This window comes from Bufo bufo, chromosome 6 (assembly GCF_905171765.1).
Source record: "Bufo bufo chromosome 6, aBufBuf1.1, whole genome shotgun sequence".
NCBI lineage: Eukaryota > Metazoa > Chordata > Amphibia > Anura > Bufonidae > Bufo > Bufo bufo.
In genome coordinates, this window is record NC_053394.1 from 248,209,322 (window position 1) to 248,232,087 (window position 22,766).

At 41.6% G+C, this 22,766-nt stretch overlaps 1 protein-coding gene across 1 annotated transcript in view; it reads right to left on the reverse strand.

The window, feature by feature from the left end:
* The window catches only part of LOC121003681 (microsomal triglyceride transfer protein-like), an 86,352-nt gene that overhangs the window by 30,788 nt on the left and 32,798 nt on the right, over window positions 1–22,766 (reverse strand). Inside the window, exons 6-10 of the mRNA XM_040435549.1 lie at window positions 19,129–19,268; window positions 18,196–18,346; window positions 3,938–4,095; window positions 3,185–3,353; window positions 166–273 (exon numbers count right to left, since the gene is read on the reverse strand). Of these exons, the coding sequence (XP_040291483.1) occupies window positions 166–273; window positions 3,185–3,353; window positions 3,938–4,095; window positions 18,196–18,346; window positions 19,129–19,268 (726 nt within the window). The remainder of the gene's footprint in view (window positions 1–165; window positions 274–3,184; window positions 3,354–3,937; window positions 4,096–18,195; window positions 18,347–19,128; window positions 19,269–22,766) is intronic.

A 22,766-nucleotide genomic window follows, 5' to 3' on the forward strand; every position in this document is an offset into this window, starting at 1 on the left:
GCTTCCTCTGCCTGACCCTCCCTCTCCTTGATAGACAGGGCAGAAGAGATGATTATGCAGGACCATGGCCCTATTCTCTATATACACTAGAAGGTAATCAGTCAATGTAATGGTTTCTAAGCAAATAGTCCACACATACTGAGATTAATAAATACACAGTACGACCTTGTCTTCACAAAGATCCATCCTACACAATCTGCCAACAACCGCTCCAGTTATAATGATTCCAGTCTCCATTATAGTAGGATCAGAAATCTTCCCTTTAAGTTTTTCCTGACAAATGAATGTAACAATGCATTAGTTAAAGTCATAATAAACGTACTCTCAGCACCCTATTCTATAACTCATAGACAATAACAATCTGTAAAGTCTACGTACACTTTAACAACTTTTTTTTATTGTCATAATGCATCAAAAATGAAAATAAAAGCAATTTTGACTTGATAAAATTTTCTAGCATTTTGTGTCTGCAGCTCCTGAAAGACAACAAACAGACTCTATAAGTTCTGATCTCTATTGGTGCCTAATGGAAGAAACAGAGGACAAATAAAAGAGATTATGGCTGCAAGATCAGATTTTACAGGGTTTTTGCAAAATAAGTCCTCATGCAAACAACCATATCCATTTGCGGAACCGCAAAGTACGGATACTGGCCGTGTGCATGCCACATTTTTCTTTTAGAACTGGCTATTCTTGTCCTCAAAACGGACAATAGGACGCGTTCTATAACTTGTGGAACGGCCACGTGGATGTGGGCACAACACAGGTGACACCACCTTTGGGGACCCATAGAAATGAATGAGTCTGCAAGCAATCTGCAAACAATGAAAATTGGACGTGGCCAAAAACGATGGTCTTGTGCAATTTGTAATCAAGACTGTTTGCAAAGTTGCTTTATTTTCCATTTGAAGTACAATAAATGAGACAATACAGGGAGTGCAGAATTATTAGGCAAGTTGTATTTTTGAGGATTAATTTTATTATTGAACAACAACCATGTTCTCAATGAACCCAAAAAACTCATTAATATCAAAGCTGAATATTTTTGGAAGTAGTTTTTAGTTTGTTTTTTGTTTTAGCTATTTTAGGGGGATATCTGTGTGTGCAGGTGACTATTACTGTGCATAATTATTAGGCAACTTAACAAAAAACAAATATATACCCATTTCAATTATTTATTTTTACCAGTGAAACCAATATAACATCTCAACATTCACAAATATACATTTCTGACATTCAAAAACAAAACAAAAACAAATCAGTGACCAATATAGCCACCTTTCTTTGCAAGGACACTCAAAAGCCTGCCATCCATGGATTCTGTCAGTGTTTTGATCTGTTCACCATCAACATTGCGTGCAGCAGCAACCACAGCCTCCCAGACACTGTTCAGAGAGGTGTACTGTTTTCCCTCCTTGTAAATCTCACATTTGATGATGGACCACAGGTTCTCAATGGGGTTCAGATCAGGTGAACAAGGAGGCCATGTCATTAGATTTTCTTCTTTTATACCCTTTCTTGCCAGCCACGCTGTGGAGTACTTGGACGCGTGTGATGGAGCATTGTCCTGCATGAAAATCATGTTTTTCTTGAAGGATGCAGACTTCTTCCTGTACCACTGCTTGAAGAAGGTGTCTTCCAGAAACTGGCAGTAGGACTGGGAGTTGAGCTTGACTCCATCCTCAACCCGAAAAGGCCCCACAAGCTCATCTTTGATGATACCAGCCCAAACCAGTACTCCACCTCCACCTTGCTGGCGTCTGAGTCGGACTGGAGCTCTCTGCCCTTTACCAATCCAGCCACGGGCCCATCCATCTGGCCCATCAAGACTCACTCTCATTTCATCAGTCCATTAAACCTTAGAAAAATCAGTCTTGAGATATTTCTTGGCCCAGTCTTGACGTTTCAGCTTGTGTGTCTTGTTCAGTGGTGGTCGTCTTTCAGCCTTTCTTACCTTGGCCATGTCTCTGAGTATTGCACACCTTGTGCTTTTGGGCACTTGAGTGATGTTGCAGATCTGAAATATGGCCAAACTGGTGGTAAGTGGCAGCTTGGCAGCTGCACGCTTGACTTTTCTCAGTTCATGGGCAGTTATTTTGCGCCTTGGTTTTTCCACACGCTTCTTGCGACCCTGTTGACTATTTTGAATGAAACGCTTGATTGTTCGATGATCATGCTTCAGAAGCTTTGCAATTTTAAGAGTGCTGCATCCCTCTGCAAGATATCTCACTATTTTTGACTTTTCTGAGCCTGTCAAGTCCTTCTTTTGACCCGATTTGCCAAAGGAAAGGAAGTTGCCTAATAATTATGCACACCTAATATAGGGTGTTGATGTCATTAGACCACACCCCTTCTCATTACAGAGATGCACATCACCTAATATGCTTAATTGGTAGTAGGCTTTCGAGCCTATACAGCTTGGAGTAAGACAACATGCATAAAGAGGATGATGTGGTCAAAATACTCATTTGCCTAATAATTCTGCACGCAGTGTATATAGCTAAAGTTGCAAAGGTGGATACAGACTTGTTCAGATCCATTTAAGAGAAAAAAACGAATCTAATTATGCATTCATTTTTGCTATTTGCCTTGTTACTGATTCATTGATACATACATTTCTCTAATGTTATGATCCTGCATGTGGCCAAGCCATGTCCACCCATGGCAGCTATTGGTCGCATGATTTAACTGCAAAACTGGTTTGATGGGTGTGGCTTGGCCGCATTCCGCACATTGGGGTCATAACTTACAGGGCTCCAAATCAACATGTGCTTTTTATATCCTGGAGTAACATGTAGATGAAGGGCCTTTGGGTTACTTCAGGCACCAAGGAGCGGTTACAAGTGTTACCTTTGTACCCCCTCAAGCTATTTCATCAAAGGAGATGAGACCAACCAGGGAAGAGCCCCACAGCAGACAAATGGTCTGCATCTATGATATGCTCAACCTTGCCTTTTACCATCTAGTGTGCAGTTGACAGTAATGTAATACAGTTTAATTGCACTTTCAAAAATCTCATAATGGAAAGGATGAGAACTATGAAAATTGGGATAGATTCTCCTCTCTGATTTAAGTCAATTGGATAATTTATGCCACTATGTCATTTCTTATAAATGTGTTTTTGTTAAAAGGTATAAAAATAGGTAACGTAAAAAACACTGGTCTTGACTGGATAGACCCTTACCAGCACAAGATTAAGAAGGTCGGCTGTAGGGTGTGGTGTAAAGGCTGCAGAATACAGAAACTTTTCTTGTAACTGAACTTGTTTCTTTTTAGAAAAATCTAAAAATTCTGAAAGAGCTGCTAACGTGGCGGGAGATTGGGCTGCTATTGCTGCATCGATGAAGAAAGGCCTGAAAAATAATAAATGTCAGCAATCAGCAAATTCATTGTATGATGACAAATCAAACAATCATCCCGCATACTTTTTTTGTATCGATTGCTAGTAGTTTTTAACATCTCTGCTTGCTGTCATACATAGAACAACAGCTGTACAACTGTAGATAGCTAGGTGAAATACTAGATCAGCTTCAAAATGGTGAGGGATTGAGTACAAAGGTTCAGATTTACTTATGTGCTTGCACCTAGAATCTGTCTAGAAGCTGCCAAAAATTGATGCAATTTGGTGCAACTAGGGTCTACAACTTTTTCTGACTTGCCCAAAAAGAATGGGGTGGGACTTAAAAGGCAAGGGGTGTGGCCAAATATGCAATGTTTTGCCCCAAAATCACACCTCAATTCTGGCATAAAATTGTGCTTCAACCAATAGTTGGACAAAAGTGTCTAACCTTGCACCACATTTACCATTCAGCCTAAACCACTGTGATAAATCTGGTGCATGCCCAGACAACCATCTACAGGATTAGTAAATATGGGCCACAGTTGACACAAAACCAGAAAGCAGGTATAGTAACATTAATAGCATAAATTGACTTACACTAGATCAGAGGAAGCCGTTTTCAAGAGCAGTAGCACGTCATTCTTCTTAGCAGATCTTAATGCATTAACAACATTCCTAAAGTATTGAACTGTTGCTACCTTGGAAAAAGCCAGTTTATTGATTTTTTTCTTTGAGGCCTTGAGGTATCTTTTAAGCTAAAACCAAAATGTAGAGATTTAGAGATGTAACTCTACCACAAAAACTGAGCACGTCAAGTAAGTGTTTTATTACAACTAATAGAAATGTTTTTTTTTAAACTGACACTATCTTCTCGACATCATAGCTGACTATTATCTATGCCACATAAGAATAAAACTCCACATACTGATACCACTACTGTTCCTGTGCTCAAATTTCTAAATTCTAAGTGAAAATCTGATTTCAAATTCAGTCCTTCTTGAAAATATAAGATTGCTTTTATAGAGTTAGGTCAAGTTTAGATATTGCTAATGTAAAGCTACCCACACATGTTAGATAAATGTTGGCTGAACCCACCTATTTTGGCCAACCGTCTAATGAGTTTAGGAGCCTCCGAACTAACCCCCACCCACCCATCCACTTTCAGATCTTTTTGTTCTTGTAGAAATAAGCTTCTGCCAAAAGGTGTCTGTTCAGAACCTTTGCATGCTTGGCAAACATGCATATGTATGGAAGGATCAGGAGGACTTGGGAGACATAACTGTCGGCTGACAGGTATCTAGTTGGCCTTAGGGTAGTCCTAACTGAAAAGCAATTCTGTACTTTTGCAAAGACTGAATTCACATCCATCATACTGGTATATGCCGGTATACCTTTTTTTACCTATACAGAAAAGCACAGCCTACAGCACTATCGCATACAGAGGCACTCCATCTCTATAGAGGATGTATGCCACTGTATGCCTATACAAGAAGAAGCAGTGACAGCATCTACCTGGGTGTAGAATAATCCAGAACCTTTATTAGGCCTAATTCACATGTCAGTGTTTTGGTCAGTGATTTCCATCAGTGATTGTGAGCCAAATACAGGAGTAGAAGCTACATAGAGATAAGTCACATATACAACAAGATTTGGATACTCAGTCCAACTCACTGGTCTTGTCGTTTGATTCTGTTCACACCACATTCCACAGACAGTGTCCATAATTCTAAAGCACCTTGGCTGTGGAGCTTGATAATTCCCAAAGATGTATACAGCACTTTGTCCTTAAAATCTTGAAGTCTTTAGTAAGTCATATTAAACATATCTAAAAAAGGTTCAATCCAGATCATCACCCCTTAAAGGGCTGCAGCTTTCAAGATTTTAAGGACCAAGTGCTGTATACAGAAATAAGGTATAAGGGAAAGACCTGCACTTGTTCTGAGTTTAAACCCACATCTGGTTTTGGCTCAGAATTACTGATGGAAATCTGTGACCAAACACTGACTGTGTGAATAAGGACTTACTCAAGCATAAAACATGCAATGTTTCGACCCAAAAAAGACCCCTGTGTGCACTGAAACAATACATGTTTTGATGCTGGAAGAATAAATCCTTCTGCATCCTTTTTTTCCCAACTTATATGTTAAACATAGGACAATATAAGGGCAAAAACGTGGTGTGAACATGTATAGTTCAATTAGAAATATAAGATTTAAAGCATCATGGAGGTTAGATCAATTACAATGGAGTGTATAGAGTTGAGGGAGGAGAGGTGTTATGTCAACATGGAGTGCCTAAGGCAGAATATGGATTCATATCAAAATAATTTATCACATTTACAGCTCATTTGATGAAGTCAAGTCACGTGTTTCTAATTAAGCATTTACATGTTAAGAGAATGATCTAAAGCAGTTCATAATGAGATGCATCCAGACATACGGAAGTCATTATAGGCAGACGGTCAGTTCTTCATTTCACATGGCCATTAGGAAAAGGCAGAAAATTATCTGAAGTCCCTCAGTACATTATATTCAGGAGCCAATTTACCAGCTGTAAATGTCAAGCGATGGATGGGATTCAACAATTGCTGGATTTTAGCTTGTCCTAGAAGCGGCTATCTCTTTGGACTTAATGCTTTACCAGCCTTGAAAGTCACTGCCTAACCTTCAATTACCCAGAAACGGATGACCTTCTTGTGAGATATTGAGGTCAACCATCTGACAATGAAACCTCTGCAATGTCTCTCCAAACCCTTAGAATATGTTAATAGAAGGATAATGATGAAAGGCATTAACAGAAGCAAAAATTATTGCAAACAGAAATTTCTACTTATGCTGTCGAAAATAAACTCTCAAATTAATAAAAATTGTGCAATTTCATTCCAGTGAAGACCATGCTTATCTTATGCAACTTTTTAATAGAACATGCGACTTTTTCGTAAAGACGTGCGACTTTTGTAAAGCCACTTACTGAATGATAAACTGCTACCGTCAAACCACATTTATCACAGTATTAAAGGACCATTAACAAATATGACTTAGCCAAAAGTGACTTTGGACATATGTAAAAGTGGAGTAAGATGTAAGTGTAATGATAAATCTGGCCCAGTAGCTTTACAAAACAGTGAGGGGTGTACTCACTTTTTTGTGAGATACTGTATAGCTACAGGTAAATGCATGCTTGACAGTGTTAATAAGCAGCCTGTTTAAAAACCCACTGCACCATCATATTTGTTATGCTGCAGCAGCAGTCGTACAGTATTAAACATGGTGGTAGGCACGCAGACAGTGGCATGATGGCAGCAGAAGCAGCTATACAGTATGAAACATGATGGTAGGCAGGTAGTGGCATGATGGCGGCAGTAGCAGCCATTATGGTATGGAACATTATCGAAGGCAGGCAGACAGCAGCAGTGGCATGATGGTGCACGGTCAGCAACAGTGGATCTACTCATCAGCATTAGCCAGAAGAGTGTGCAAATCCTTATGGACTCATGCCTCATTCATTTTGAGAAAAGCGTTGTACACTGGTGGATGACTTTGTGTTTAGAAGGGAAAAAAAGCACAATTGTTCAGGGTTTGTAACAGAATGCTATTGGGGTGCTGCTAGCAATAAAGCCTGTGAACTGAGGTAAAAAAAAAAAGTCTGTTAATATACAGGAAAAATGATTTTCTTAGAGGGTTCTGTAATGCAGAACTAGCTGCCCCTCACTCCCTCAATGCTTTCCCTGATTAAATTCCCTAAAATCTACCCATTTACAGCTTATTCTCTCTCTATGCTCTGTTTATAGTTTACCTTTCACACTACATTAGTGGCTTGTGTCCGTAATAGTTTTTTGTCATACAGTGCCACATGATACCCTTCCAGGTCAGAAGTTGAACACAGAAGGCCGTTCTCAGCTAAAGGACATTCCCCAATTTTACCGCTGATCGGTTGAGCCAGGCTGTCTGTCAGCCTCTAAGCCAATGAGACAAAGCCGTCCCCCTATTTCCTCCCAGTCATATGATCCTCCATCTTCTTCCTCATGGTTTTCCCTGCCAATATTCACAGTAATATGGCGCTCACAAAACTTCAGATTCGTTTTGCGGACAAATTTTTGTGAAATTCATAACAAATCTGATTAGCTTAGAATAAATTTGCTCAAGTCCAGTGCAAAGAAACAAATGAAGTAGTCAAATGAAGTGCAAAATTCGACTAGAAGGGGTCAAAAAACAAAAAAGTTCATAAGTCTCCATTTAGCCATAGTAAAAAACCATGATGCCCATATAGTACAGGAGCAGGATGATGCCTTGTGGCTATCACTTGGAACCCAAGACTAGATGAGGTGGAGAGGTGGCAACACGTGAGTGAGGAAATTTTTTATTGTAATTTAGAAGTATAATTATCCACTTGGCAGCGACATTGGAAAGAACCAAATGTATGCTCTACTCTTTTCTGGAGTCTGAATGGAGAAGAAGGGAATCCCCATTTTCCCAACAGGTTGGAGTATTTGAGGTGGAACCGGGACCTATTAGGTATTTATAGAATACACTTGATACGTCAGAAATATTTTCACTGGCAATACACCTTTGGCTGGTTTTGCTGCAACCTATATAGAAAATCAGTGCTAGCATGAAGACTGACAAGAAGCAAATAACGTTGCTGCTCCACCCATGTATCTAAATACCCAGGGCATATGCTGTAGGTACCTGGGAGACATGCCCCATCTACATCCCTGATTATAACTTTCCACAATGCACATTTCTATTTTATTCCGGTTCTAAAATAGGGTACAAAATAAAAATGAAACATTTTTGCTAAATAGACTGCTTGAATGTCAAATTATAATTTATCCCTCTGTTTCCAATAGGCAAAAGATTACATTTTCAATTTTTATCCTAATTGTAAAGTCAAACCTGAAATCCTCATGCACCATATTTTATTAATATCTTTTACAATTGTTAGCAAGTTTGTAATTTTTACTTAATGTAATTTACAGATTGTGTCATGTCAAGCCGCAGAGATTTAAAACATATTTATTCTCAAGCATACATATTAAAAATCTCATCAGTCATTTCTAATGAGGCTCAATGCAGGTTATTAATGACTTCACTAAATGTGAACACTGCATTCCCAAGAATATAATTTGCTTAAGCTTACAGAAAGTTAGAACAGCTGTAATGCACAAAGATATCTGGGGACTGTGCATATCTGGTTTATTAATCACCTCTGATATAGCACCATCAAGTTCCAGCAGGATATGCAGACAATAGCAATTCAGTGGTGTCTGCCTAATGATCCCTTGATGGCAAGTGAGAATTAGACAGGTAGAACAGATTTATTAATCTTGCCTAAAATGTAGGCAACGTAGACCAGGCAGTGCAAGGCTACCTTCACATGTTGTGGATTATGTACGTTTTTTTCACGTTTTCTTGTGCGTAAAAACCGTAGCATAATACAGTACCAGCAAAGTGTATAAGATGAGACAAATCTGATGTACACTTTTTTTTTTTTTTTTCAGTGTGGTAGTTGACCTGTGTTAACCACTTCAGCCCCCAGTGCTTAAACACCCTGAAAGACCAGGCCACTTTTTACACTTCTGACCTACACTACTTTCACCGTTTATTGCTCGGTCATGCAACTTACCACCCAAATGAATTTTACCTCCTTTTCTTCTCACTAATAGAGCTTTCATTTGGTGGTATTTCATTGCTGCTGACATTTTTACTTTTTTTTGTTATTAATCGAAATTTAACGATTTTTTTTGCAAAAAAAATGACATTTTTCACTTTCAGTTGTAAAATTTTGCAAAAAAAACGAGATCCATATAGAAATTTTGCTCTAAATTTATAGTTCTACATGTCTTTGATAAAAAAAAAATGTTTGGGTAAAAAAAAAATGGTTTGGGTAAAAGTTATAGCGTTTACAAACTATGGTACAAAAATATGAATTTCCGCTTTTTGAAGCAGCTCTGACTTTCTGAGCACCTGTCATGTTTCCTGAGGTTCTACAATGCCCAGACAGTACAAACACCCCACAAATGACCCCATTTCGGAAAGTACACACCCTAAGGTATTCGCTGATGGGCATAGTGAGTTCATAGAACTTTTTATTTTTTGTCACAAGTTAGCGGAAAATGATGATTTTTTATTTTTTATTTTTTTTTCTTACAAAGTCTCATATTCCACTAACTTGTGACAAAAAATAAAAACTTCTATGAACTCACTATGCCCATCACGAAATACCTTGGGGTCTCTTCTTTCCAAAATGGGGTCACTTGTGGGGTAGTTATACTGCCCTGGCATTCTAGGGGCCCAAATGTGTGGTAAGGAGTTTGAAATCAAATTCTGTAAAAAATGACCTGTGAAATCCGAAAGGTGCTCTTTGGAATATGGGCCCCTTTGCCCACCTAGGCTGCAAAAAAGTGTCACACATCTGGTATCTCCGTACTCAGGAGAAGGTGGGGAATGTGTTTTGGGGTGTCTTTTTACATATACCCATGCTGGGTGAGATAAATATCTTGGTCAAATGCCAACTTTGTATAAAAAAATGGGAAAAGTTGTCTTTTGCCAAGATATTTCTCTCACCCAGCATGGGTATATGTAAAATGACACGCCAAAACACATTCCCCACCTTCTCCTGAGTACGGAGATACCAGATGTGTGACACTTTTTTGCAGCCTAGGTGGGCAAAGGGGCCCATATTCCAAAGAGCACCTTTCGGATTTCACAGGTCATTTTTTACAGAATTTGATTTCAAACTCCTTACCACACATTTGGGCCCCTAGAATGCCAGGGCAGTATAACTACCCCACAAGTGACCCCATTTTGGAAAGAAGACACCCCAAGGTATTCCGTGAGGGGCATGGCAAGTTCCTAGAATTTTTTATTTTTTTTCACAAGTTAGTGGAAAATGATGATTTTTTTTTTTTTTTTTTTTTTTCATACAAAGTCTCATATTCCACTAACTTGTGACAAAAAATAAAAACTTCCATGAACTCACTATGCCCATCAGCGAATACCTTGGGGTCTCTTCTTTCCAAAATGGGGTCACTTGTGGGGTAGTTATACTGCCCTGGCATTCTAGGGGCCCAAATGTGTGGTAAGGAGTTTGAAATCAAATTCTGTAAAAAATGACCTGTGAAATCCGAAAGGTGCTCTTTGGAATATGGGCCCCTTTGCCCGCCTAGGCTGCAAAAAAGTGTCACACATCTGGTATTGCCGTACTCAGGAGAAGGTGGGGAATGTGTTTTGGGGTGTCATTTTACATATACCCATGCTGGGTGAGATAAATATCTTGGTCAAATGCCAACTTTGTATAAAAAAATGGGAAAAGTTGTCTTTTGCCAAGATATTTCTCTCACCCAGCATGGGTATATGTAAAATGACACCCCAAAACACATTCCCCAACTTCTCCTGAGTACGGCGATACCAGATGTGTGACACTTTTTTGCAGCCTAGGTGGGCAAAGGGGCCCATATTCCAAAGAGCACCTTTCGGATTTCACAGGTCATTTTTTACAGAATTTGATTTCAAACTCCTTACCACACATTTGGGCCCCTAGAATGCCAGGGCAGTATAACTACCCCACAAGTGACCCCATTTTGGAAAGAAGACACCCCAAGGTATTCCGTGAGGGGCATGGCAAGTTCCTAGAATTTTTTATTTTTTTTCACAAGTTAGTGGAAAATGATGATTTTTTTTTTTTTTTTTTTTTTCATACAAAGTCTCATATTCCACTAACTTGTGACAAAAAATAAAAACTTCCATGAACTCACTATGCCCATCAGCGAATACCTTGGGGTCTCTTCTTTCCAAAATGGGGTCACTTGTGGGGTAGTTATACTGCCCTGGCATTCTAGGGGCCCAAATGTGTGGTAAGGAGTTTGAAATCAAATTCTGTAAAAAATGACCTGTGAAATCCGAAAGGTGCTCTTTGGAATATGGGCCCCTTTGCCCGCCTAGGCTGCAAAAAAGTGTCACACATCTGGTATTGCCGTACTCAGGAGAAGGTGGGGAATGTGTTTTGGGGTGTCATTTTACATATACCCATGCTGGGTGAGATAAATATCTTGGTCAAATGCCAACTTTGTATAAAAAAATGGGAAAAGTTGTCTTTTGCCAAGATATTTCTCTCACCCAGCATGGGTATATGTAAAATGACACCCCAAAACACATTCCCCAACTTCTCCTGAGTACGGCGATACCAGATGTGTGACACTTTTTTGCAGCCTAGGTGGGCAAAGGGGCCCATATTCCAAAGAGCACCTTTCGGATTTCACAGGTCATTTTTTACAGAATTTGATTTCAAACTCCTTACCACACATTTGGGCCCCTAGAATGCCAGGGCAGTATAACTACCCCACAACTGACCCCATTTTGGAAAGAAGAGACCCCAAGGTATTCGCTGATGGGCATAGTGAGTTCATGGAAGTTTTTATTTTTTGTCACAAGTTAGTGGAATATGAGACTTTGTATGAAAAAAAAAAAAATAAATAAAATCATCATTTTCCACTAACTTGTGACAAAAAATAAAAAATTCTAGGAACTCGCCATGCCCCTCACGGAATACCTTGGGGTGTCTTCTTTACAAAATGGGGTCACTTGTGGGGTAGTTATACTGCCCTGGCATTTTCCAGGGGCCCTAATGTGTGGTAAGTAGGTAAATGACCTGTGAAATCCGAAAGGTGCTCTTTGGAATATGGGCCCCTTTGCCCACCTAGGCTGCAAAAAAGTGTCACACATGTGGTATCTCCATACTCGGGAGAAGTTGGGGAATGTGTTTTGGGGTGTCATTTTACATATACCCATGCTGGGTGAGAGAAATATCTTGGCAAAAGACAACTTTTCCCATTTTTTTTATACAAAGTTGGCATTTGACCAAGATATTTCTCTCACCCAGCATGGGTATATGTAAAATGACACCCCAAAACACATTCCCCAACTTCTCCTGAGTACGGCGATACCAGATGTGTGACACTTTTTTGCAGCCTAGATGCGCAAAGGTGCCCAAATTCCTTTTAGGAGGGCATTTTTAGACATTTGGATACCAGACTTCTTCTCACGCTTTGGGGCCCCTAGAATGCCAGGGCAGTATAAATACCCCACATGTGACCCCATTTTGGAAATAAGACACCCCAAGGTATTCAATGAGGGGCATGGCGAGTTCATAGAAAATTTTTTTTTTTGGCACAAGTTAGCGGAAATTGATATTTTTAATTTTTTTCTCACAAAGTCTCCCGTTCCGCTAACTTGGGACAAAAATTTCAATCTTTCATGGACTCAATATGCCCCTCACGGAATACCTGGGGGTGTCTTCTTTCCGAAATGGGGTCACATGTGGGGTATTTATACTGCCCTGGCATTCTAGGGGCCCTAAAGCGTGAGAAGAAGTCTGGAATATAAATGTCTAAAAAATTTTACGCATTTGGATTCCGTGAGGGGTATGGTGAGTTCATGTGAGATTTTATTTTTGTTAGTGGAATATGAGACTTTGTAAGAAAAAAAAAAAATTATTCCGCTAACTTGGGCCAAAAAAATGTCTGAATGGAGCCTTACAGGGGGGGGGATCAATGACAGGGGGGGTGATCAATGACAGGGGGGGTGATCAATGACAGGGGGAGTGATCAATGACAGGGGGAGTGATCAATGACAGGGGGGGTGATCAATGACAGGGGGGGTGATCAATGACAGGGGGGGTTATCAATGACAGGGGGTGATCAATGACAGGGGGTGATCAATGACAGGGGGGGTGATCAATGACAGGGGGGGTGATCAATGACAGGGGGGGTGATCAATGACAGGGGGGGTGATCAATGACAGGGGGGGTGATCAATGACAGGGGGGTGATCAGGGAGTCTATATGGGGTGATCACCACAGTCATTGATCATGCCCCTGTAAGGCTTCATTCAGACGTCCGGATGCGTTTTGCGGATCGGATCCATCTATCAGTGCATCCGTAAAAATCATGCGGACATCTGAATGGAGCTTTACAGGGGGGTGATCAGGGAGTCTATATGGGGTGATCACCAGTGTCATTGATCATGCCCCTGTAAGGCTTCATTCAGACGTCCGGATGCGTTTTGCGGATCGGATCCATCTATCAGTGCATCCGTAAAAATCATGCGGACATCTGAATGGAGCTTTACAGGGGGGTAATCAATGACAGGGGGGTGATCAGGGAGTCTATATGGGGTGATCACCACAGTCATTGATCACGCCCCTGTAAGGCTTCATTCAGACGTCCGGATGCGTTTTGCGGATCCGATCCATCTATCAGTGGATCCGTAAAAATCATGCGGACGTCTGAATGGAGCTTTACAGGGGGTTGGTCAATGACAGGGGGGTAATCAATGACAGGGGGGTGATCAGGGAGTCTATATGGGGTGATCAGGGGTGATCAGGGGCTAATAAGGGGTTAATAAGTGACGGGGGGGGGGGTGTAGTGTAGTGGTGCTTGGTGCTACTTTACTGAGCTACCTGTGTCCTCTGGTGGTCGATCCAAACAAAGGGGACCACCAGAGGACCAGGTAGCAGGTATATTAGACGCTGTTATCAAAACAGCGTCTAATATACCTGTTAGGGGTTAAAAAAAACACATCTCCAGCCTGCCAGCGAACGATCGCCGCTGGCAGGCTGGAGATCAACTCTCTTACCTTCCGTTCCTGTGAGCGCGCGCGCCTGTGTGCGCACGTTCACAGGAAATCTCGGCCATCGCGAGATGACGCATATATGCGTGACTCTGCGCAGGGCTGCCACCTCCGGAACGCGATCCTGCGTTAGGCGGTCCGGAGGTGGTTAAAGGGGATATTAATTATTGATAATTATGCAAATCTCAATAATTAATATTCATAAATAGGCGTGATTCGTCTAGTGATGATGCCTATTTATGCCTAAATCATAATATAATTAACCTAACTAGGTTAACCTATTTAACTACCTCTGTTACCTATACACTCCACTGAACTACACTACGTGCGACTATTGCTGCGGCGCCTTATACTACAAAAGAATACACACTGTGCTTAAATAAAAGGTATTTATTAACAAACTATATGTCACAGTCTAATATTTGCTTATAATTATATATATCTATATCAATGAAATAGATACATATATTTATAGCAGCACACAGCAATATAAGTAAACACACTATAACAACACACTAATACGGTTCTAACTACACTAACACAGTTACCATTCCACCCCACACACTATCTATACATTACCATAATATATTTACATACTCACAAATATCGGTAACCCACCCGCCTGGCGACTTACTGTCCCTACCGGATACAAGGGGTTAAACACAATTGTGGCACTGCAGGAGAAAATACATGCAGGCCAAGGTACACAGGTTAACATCTGGTATGGCAGGGGTTATCAGGGCAGCAGTAGCAGGGATCAGGCATTGAAGGGGTTAATGGTCAGGGCTCTGCAGGGAATGATGCAGAGCAGGGGAACAGAGCACTGAAAGGGTTAATGCTCTGCAGAGACTTGCAGAGTAGATGCAGGGCAGCAGGCTGACTGTGGACTGGGGTAGCAGGGCAGCAGCAATGCTGCTGGGATCACAGGGTCCACAGGGGGGCTGCTGGGCACTGAAGGGGTTAATGGCAGGGGGCAGTGAGAATGCAGGGGATCCCAGGGCAATGCAGGGAAGGATTAGGGTTTCAGGGCAGCAGGGGTTAAGGAGGAGGCAGGACAGGGAAAGCGATATTTAGTCAGTTGCTCCACTTCTGCTCCGTCCTTCTGCTCTCCTCCTCTGGGCTGCTCTGGGCCCAACTTCTCTGGACTCAGCCCCCTCCAACTCTCTTCTGAGCGCTGCCAGCCTCTTGCTCCGGGTCAGGTATGTGCAGGGCTCAGTGCTGCCTGCGCTCTCTCTCCTCTCTGTGGGGGTGGCCGGTCATCTCTTCAGAGCGCAGCACATCGCTGCCTGCGCTCTCTTGTATCGAGGGGTCCCGTCCTGAGCACCGGATGCGCTCTCCTTCAGGGGGGGTCCCGATCTGCCCGAGCGCAGTTTTCTTGCCCTGCACCAGCCCGCGCTCCCAGGCAGGGAGATCCTTTGATCCTCCCGCCTGTGTAGATATCGCACATCTCTGGCATTGTAATTACAGCGCCGGAGGTGAGCGGCACACAGGGGCATGGGAACTTCTGGGCACAGTTTAACTGTATATATACACTTATAGATGCTTGGGGCACATCCATAAGTATATATATATATACATATAAAACAGGGGGTCTGAATGGGCAGCAATAAGCCCACCTATACATATATTATATACATAGAGATGTATGCTGACAAGGGGCATACATACATCTCTATGTATACACCTACCACCTGGACTGGCCCATGCAAAAGGGCCAATATATATATGCATATATGTAAGGGCATATATACATATATATTTAAATCCAACACTTCCCTCAACAACCTGCCATGTGGATTTTAAAATCTGCAGCATGTCAATTCTTTGTGCAATATTATGTGCAGATTTTACCAGTTTTCAATGCAAGGATGAGATCTGCGGGAAATCTGCATAAAATCCATCCCAAAAACTGCAAATAACATACAGTTTTTGGTATACATTTGTTGTGGAAACAGAGAAATCTGCACGAAGAACTGCATGGGTTTTCTGTCCTGAAACCCACACCTGTGTGCAGGTAGCCTAAAGGTGTGCCAAATTTATCACAGGGGCTCAGAGTAGATGATAAATGTGGTGTATGGCTAGACACTTGTCTCATTTTATATCTCTTAAGCCTCATGCACACGACCGTTGTTTGGGTCCGCATCCGAGCCGCCGTTTTGGTGGCTCGGATGCGGACCCATTCACTTCAATGGGGCCGCAAAAGATGCGGACAGCACTCCGTGTGCTGTCTGCATCCCTTGCTCCGTTCCACGGCCCCGCTAAAAAAATATAACATGTCCTATTCTTGTCCGGCTTTGCGGACAAGAATAGGCATTATATTGAAGGCCGCCCGTTCCGTTCTGCAAATTGCGGAAGGCACCATAGATGACAGAAATTAAAGCAGGCCCAGCATGCATGTGGGACCTACACTCCCTGAATTGTATGGTAGCCGTCATGGCACATAAAGGGTAGTATTTAGGGTTAGGACCCGTCTTACAGAGATCGCCTTGACGTGCGGCAGACGGGCTCAAATAATTTTGTACAAAATGATTTGCCAAGCATCTCTAATTTATAAGTATAGCACTAGCAATTATTATGCATTTTTGCACTTTATTTGGTTTGCAGAGAGCTGTTGTATTGCATGTTTTGTTTTACAATCCAAAATTAGATGTACCAAACTTTGCCAAATTTTGGCCCAAAATATGCCAAAATTCAGGCCTAGTCACAACAGCATGTCCAGGCCATTGAATTTATAACTTGCCTAATCAATTGTTTTACCTCCTCCACTCACTGAAATAAACATATTACATGTATTTGACTAAACTGAGCATGCATGTTTATGAAGTTAACTGGACGTATAGAGCAAACTCTACACACATGCTCGGCAGAGTTATTAGGGATTGAAAAGGTATTGGTGCCATGCTGCCCATATATTTGCCTAGCTGCACCGTACATGAATTGCAGTCATGTAGGCTCATAGAAATGTCCTAAGAGGTTATTTGAAGATTAGTTTCCTAAACCAGACACATTTCATTTAGGGAAGAAGCCATTGTGTGCATGACATTGTGTATGTGCATAAAAGTATGAATGTAGTCCATTAAACTGATGGACTATGGTTTGCTTAAGGGGGTCATTTAATTTTCTTGCAGTTGTTTTATCGTTTTAGAATTGATTGTGTTGGTGAGAGAATATACTGAGAGTTGTAGATAATGCAATACCCTAATACTGTATACCAGCCAGTATACTTAAAGGGAACCTGTCACCAGGATTTTGTGCATAGAGCTGGGGACATGGGCTGCTAGATGGCCGCTAGCACATCTGCAATACCCAGTCCCCATAGCTCTGTGTGCTTTAATTATGTTAAAAAAACGTTTTGATCCATATGCAAATGAACCTGATATGTGTCCTGTGTCCGGAGAGGAGTCCAGCGGAAAGGAGCCCAGCACCGCCCCGCGTCCTCCGAATCTCCTCCTTGCTGGCTGACGTCACAGAGCTGGAGCGCCAAAATCTCGCGATGCGCGAGGTAGCACATGCGTAGTTCGTTCCCTGTGCTGATGCCAGCACAGGGAATGAACATGATGCCAACACTGCGCATGCGCTAGCTCACGCATCGTGAGATTTCGGCGCTCTAGCTCTGTGACGTCAGCCAGCAAGGAGGAGATTCGGAGGACGCGGGGCGGTGCTGGGCTCCTTTCCGCTGGACTCATCTCCGGACACAGGACACATATCAGGTTCATTTGTATATGGATCAAAACGGTTTTTTAACACAATTAAAGCGCAGAGAGCTGTGGGGACTGGGTATTGCAGATGTGCTAGCGGCCATCTAGCAGCCCATGTCCCCAGCTCTATGCACAAAATCCTGGTGACAGGTTCCCTTTAAAAAAAAAAAGTAAAGGGAGTCTATCACCAGGAAATTCACTGTTAAACCAGGTATAAAGTATTGTGGGACTAGATCGGTTGAATGTAATGCTACCTTTCACTTGGTGATCTGTTGCTTCATTCTGGAGAAAAAGTACTTTAAATCCATATGCAAATAAGCTGTTCAGTGCACAAAGGGTGGGCCCAAGCTACTCTGTGAACCCTTGTTCCTCCTCTTTACTCTTCCTCTAGACTACATATTGTAATCATAGTGTTCTTGAGGTACAATCAACCTTTTCTTGTGTACATACAGATCATCCCTAATTTGCTATTATGCACTGCACATTTATAATGGAGTTAATTAAAATGAATTGCATATTACTAACTCACCAAAGTTTGGTTTCCTGCAGGCCTGTCCTGAGGTTGGCTCATAATTTCTATTTGGTGGAATTTCTCTTGCAGTTGTTCCAGTACCATGTCAACACTCTCTCCTTGAATTTGTGGAGAACCAGGCTTGGAGAATAAGAGCTCCAATTGCTGTCTGGATAAAAGGAAAATAATGTCCTTTAGGCACAATAAATTGACATCTACTGTATAGTTCAGTATTTTACTGATTAAGGGCACCCATACACATTGAAGGATAATTTGGCTAACAGGTATCTCTCCTGACTCACCCACACACATTCGACCAAGCCGAACATGTACATATGTGTATTTAGTGGGAAGAGAGGAGAAGGCCACTGCCAAACACTTCTGTTTCCAGGATCTCCCAGGAGAACAAAAATATTCACTTCATCTGATCCTTCTCATCATCTATCAAGGAGATTCAGCAGCTCCCCACACACTTTTTACTGTCGGCCAAACCTGCTGTTCTCCTAGGGTTCATCTGAAAATACACTTATGTATGTAGGGGCCTTTAGATGTTGACTTGAAGGGGGTGCAGATGCAGCAGTAAAATCTGGGCATTGGTACCTTAGAGGCCCACAGAAACACTGTTATAAAAGTATAGGTAAATGGGGGAAATTAGAGCCCAGGATCTTAAAATTATATCTCTAAATGGATTCAAGAAAACTCACTAGGCATTTTGTGTACATCATGGATAGTGTACATATACACCAATATTTTATGAAGATATGGTGTATATCTTTCATAAATGTTTTATAGACTGTTCATATAGATGTACTAAGTGACAAGAACATAAAATTAAAAGGTGTATGCTATTTTTTTGGAAGAGTTTGTGACTAAATTAGGACATTTTGATCAGTAATGCTAAACAATCCTCATGCCTTAATCTGTACTTTTTTAGTACTCAATATGACTTACCGGGATGTAATGTGAACACCAAGCTGAGATCTCAAACTTGAAGACAAGTTATGGCTTTCTTCAGAAACTACTTTCTGGAATGTGGAGCCATTAAGTAACATATATCCGCTGCTGGTGGAGTTCCAAGATACCCCCAGTACCTTAAAAAGTGACATGTTAATTGGTTTTAGGTTTTTCAGATTTGTTTGAGATTATTGCCTATACTTACTATGTGACATTTTGGTGTAAGTTTTAAGATCCCTTAGAATTGGCAAAACGCACCAAATTTATCAAAAGCCGCATGGTGTTGGATAAATTTGGTGCATTGCAACTTTTTCAAAAAGTCTGAATGATAAACCTGTCTTGGGCCTCATTACCATATTAAACAACACCTACTTTTATATACTTTTCAAAAGTGGCAAGTGTAGTGTTAAATGGAAAATTTAGGAGCACAATAGCAAACATTTTTCTACCATATAAATTTGATAAATTTCCGCCAATGTTTCTTAAACAGTTTTGTGGTTATCTTGTAACTATACTGTAATATATATACAATGTGTGAAAATTAAGACTTACAATAAAATAATTAATTTACCACCAATAACTTTTTCATGAAATGATCCTCCCAAACTATCACTGTTAATAACATTCCCACATCATACTACAATCTAGCCCTGGTTGGCAGAGCATGGGGCTATAAAAAATGTCTGGGTGCTACATTCTGAATCCATGATACTGCTGTCCATGAGGCCTTCTTCTTATACAATAAAAAGAATATAAGCCTAGAAATCACTTTTATTACTAAACTACCATACTGTATTCCACACTTTCCCAGAGAGAGATCATTTATCTCAAGAAGAAAGGAACACGGATAAAAGAAACAAAAACAGGCATAAGTGCTCAATCGTTTTTCTTGAAGGAACAAGTTCTAAAGATGCACTTTTTCATAACTAGGCTTGTAGCCAAACTCCAGTCAAGGACCTCCTACGGTTCATTAATGTTTGTCCCCAGCATATGCTGTAGAATCACACTTCTAGGAGGTACTTGTTTTATTTGAAACACTTCTTGTATGGATTTACACACATATTGTATTTAGTTTATAATTCAGTAAATAAATATAACATTTTTATACCCTAATGGTATAGTACACCCTGCTGTATAAATGCTTTTGTGCTTTAAAATTTAATCATTTTCAGTTTTACCTGATAACACCCACAAATGTGTGCTACTTTCCTATTCTGCAGCCTCTTTCCACAGCGTTGTCATGTGCAGTCGTCTCCTCTGTATTATAAACAAGAGACGGGCAGAGCACTGGTAGGAGGAGCACAGCCCTGAGTGCCTGGGAGAGCACTGGGAGGAGGAGCACAGCCCTGAGTGCCTGGGCTCTGCAGAAAGTGGAAGGGGGAGTGCTGCTTTAGATGGTGATATCTCCTTAATGGTAGCAGCTAGAAACATGCAACTGGTCGTGTATGAAAGCCTGGAATGTCAGCTTTCAAACAAGACCAAGAATGATGCTAAAGTTCATTCACAGCATCCTGATTTCTATCAGTGATATCTTCCCATGTACTGAACATATTGCTGTCATTCTGGTATTGTCTGAAAGCTTGGAATGCCAGCTTTTAAACATTCTCTAGCTGGTACCAAACCAGAGATATGAGCACCTAAAGCAGCCCCCGCCCACTCCCTGTCAGCGTGGAGGAGAATGAGGGAGCAGCTAGAGAGCTGACAGGTGACTATTAAGAGGCTAAAACAAATGCTTACTGATTTCATGTACTTGCAGGGCTTTTCTCTGGTTAGCTGTATGTGAGAGGATACACACTGCTTTGAGTTAGTGGGGGAGGTTATCTGCATTTTGATTGATCCTGCTAATTCATGTGAGGAGAGAAAGGGCTTATGGGAAGTGAGGGAAATACAGGATGTCATCAAGGACAGGGCAAAGATCACCACAGGAAGTGCAGCAGTGGCCATCTTAGGAAGATGCTGAAATAAAGGCACAGAGAAATCGTGTTGCTAAGGGCTAAATACAGACATCAGAAAGGTAAAATTAACTTAAAAATAAAGCTTCATATATATCTTCCCTTCAGTATCACATATGTTAGGAATTTTATTTTTGGTAGTGAAATGGCAGTTACACTTTAAGCCCTATTTTTCGGCATATAATCTCTAATGAGCATTTGCATGAAAGCTCTTTAGCAATCATCTGGCAGTGTGATACTGCCGCCACTTGCTCGGTGAATAAGCAAACGCTCAATCATCGGGCAATCAAAATCTTTTGTTACATAGGATACAAGTGACATCTACTACAGTATTTGTACTCAGAGTCTCCTGCAGTCCTATGTAACATCCCACAAAATACAGTGAATTATTGTGTTATGTGGGGTGTTATATAGGACTGCAGTTGCCATCTACTACATTATCGGTCCCCAGAGAGTTATCATTGTGATATGCGGGGTGTTACATAGGACTGCAGGGAACATCTACTACATTATCTGTACTCAGATATAACTCTCTGGGTACAGATTATACGAATAAGATTATGGTACCTGCAGTATGCTGGTCAAAGCTAGGGAGCCCTCCTTCTCCTTGCCGCACTGCTCCTCTGTCCTCCTCCTCTTCTGGCGAGGACACAGCAGCAAGGCAAGAGGGAGGAGGAGGGTGCTGCAGAGGAGAGCGGGCCTGCACTTGTGAATAGAAGATGTATGGCCGCCGCCACACAGCTTAGGGGGATGCTGCATCACTTATCTCTGCTAAATGTATTCTTTAATGAGGGCATTTGGGGCGGCGTTGGGCCCCAGAGAAATGTCGGGCCCGGGGCTGCTGACTCAAATGCCCCTATAATAATCAACCATTGGTCCCTGGGTAAATAAAGTAACCTCCCCAAGGGTAGGGTGCCTGAGCTTACCTATCTAGTTCTTAGTCTACCAGTGAATGTGTCAAGTTTAGTTTGCCTGAGCATGTACTGAACCTCTAGCCTGATGATTCTAAGTATCCACTTCCTGCCCTGACCATAGCTTGTTTTCCATCTGACTCAATACCGCTTACCCTCACCTCGGACCTGTTCTTCGGATATGCACGTACTCTGCTTGCCTCAACCATGGCTAATTCTTGACTAGTGTTTCCTGATACCTTGGTGTTTCTCACTGGTGCCCCTAACCCGGGTGGGTCAGCTACCAACTACAATAGGACCACTTCAAATGATAGTAGCCTGGTTGTTTCCCCGCAGTGAAGACCAGATTCTTGTATAGGGGTTAAAGGGTGAATACCAAGACAACACCCTAACATTTAGACCACAGTCAAACTGGTTAAATGTCACAGTGGGTCCACACCCACTGCCCATTGCAAATTTGTCGTCCCTTGTTCCTGCTTCTGGTTTTGACCCTTGGTCTTTTCAGTCTGAGTTCCTGCCTATGTCCTGCTACAGTTAGCAGCCTTTAATTCTGCTACCATTTACTAGCAAACGTCTTGCTGTCAGCCTGCATCTTGCTACCAATTACCAGTCCTGTGTACACATTCTAGTTCAGCTACCCAGCTACGCAGTTCCAAATTGAACTCTGCTACTGAACTATGCAATTACATAATTGGCTTTGCTGTGTCACACTTTGCAGGGTCACACTTTGCCTACCCACTTTGTTATCGCTGCTGCATTTGCCTAAGGATTC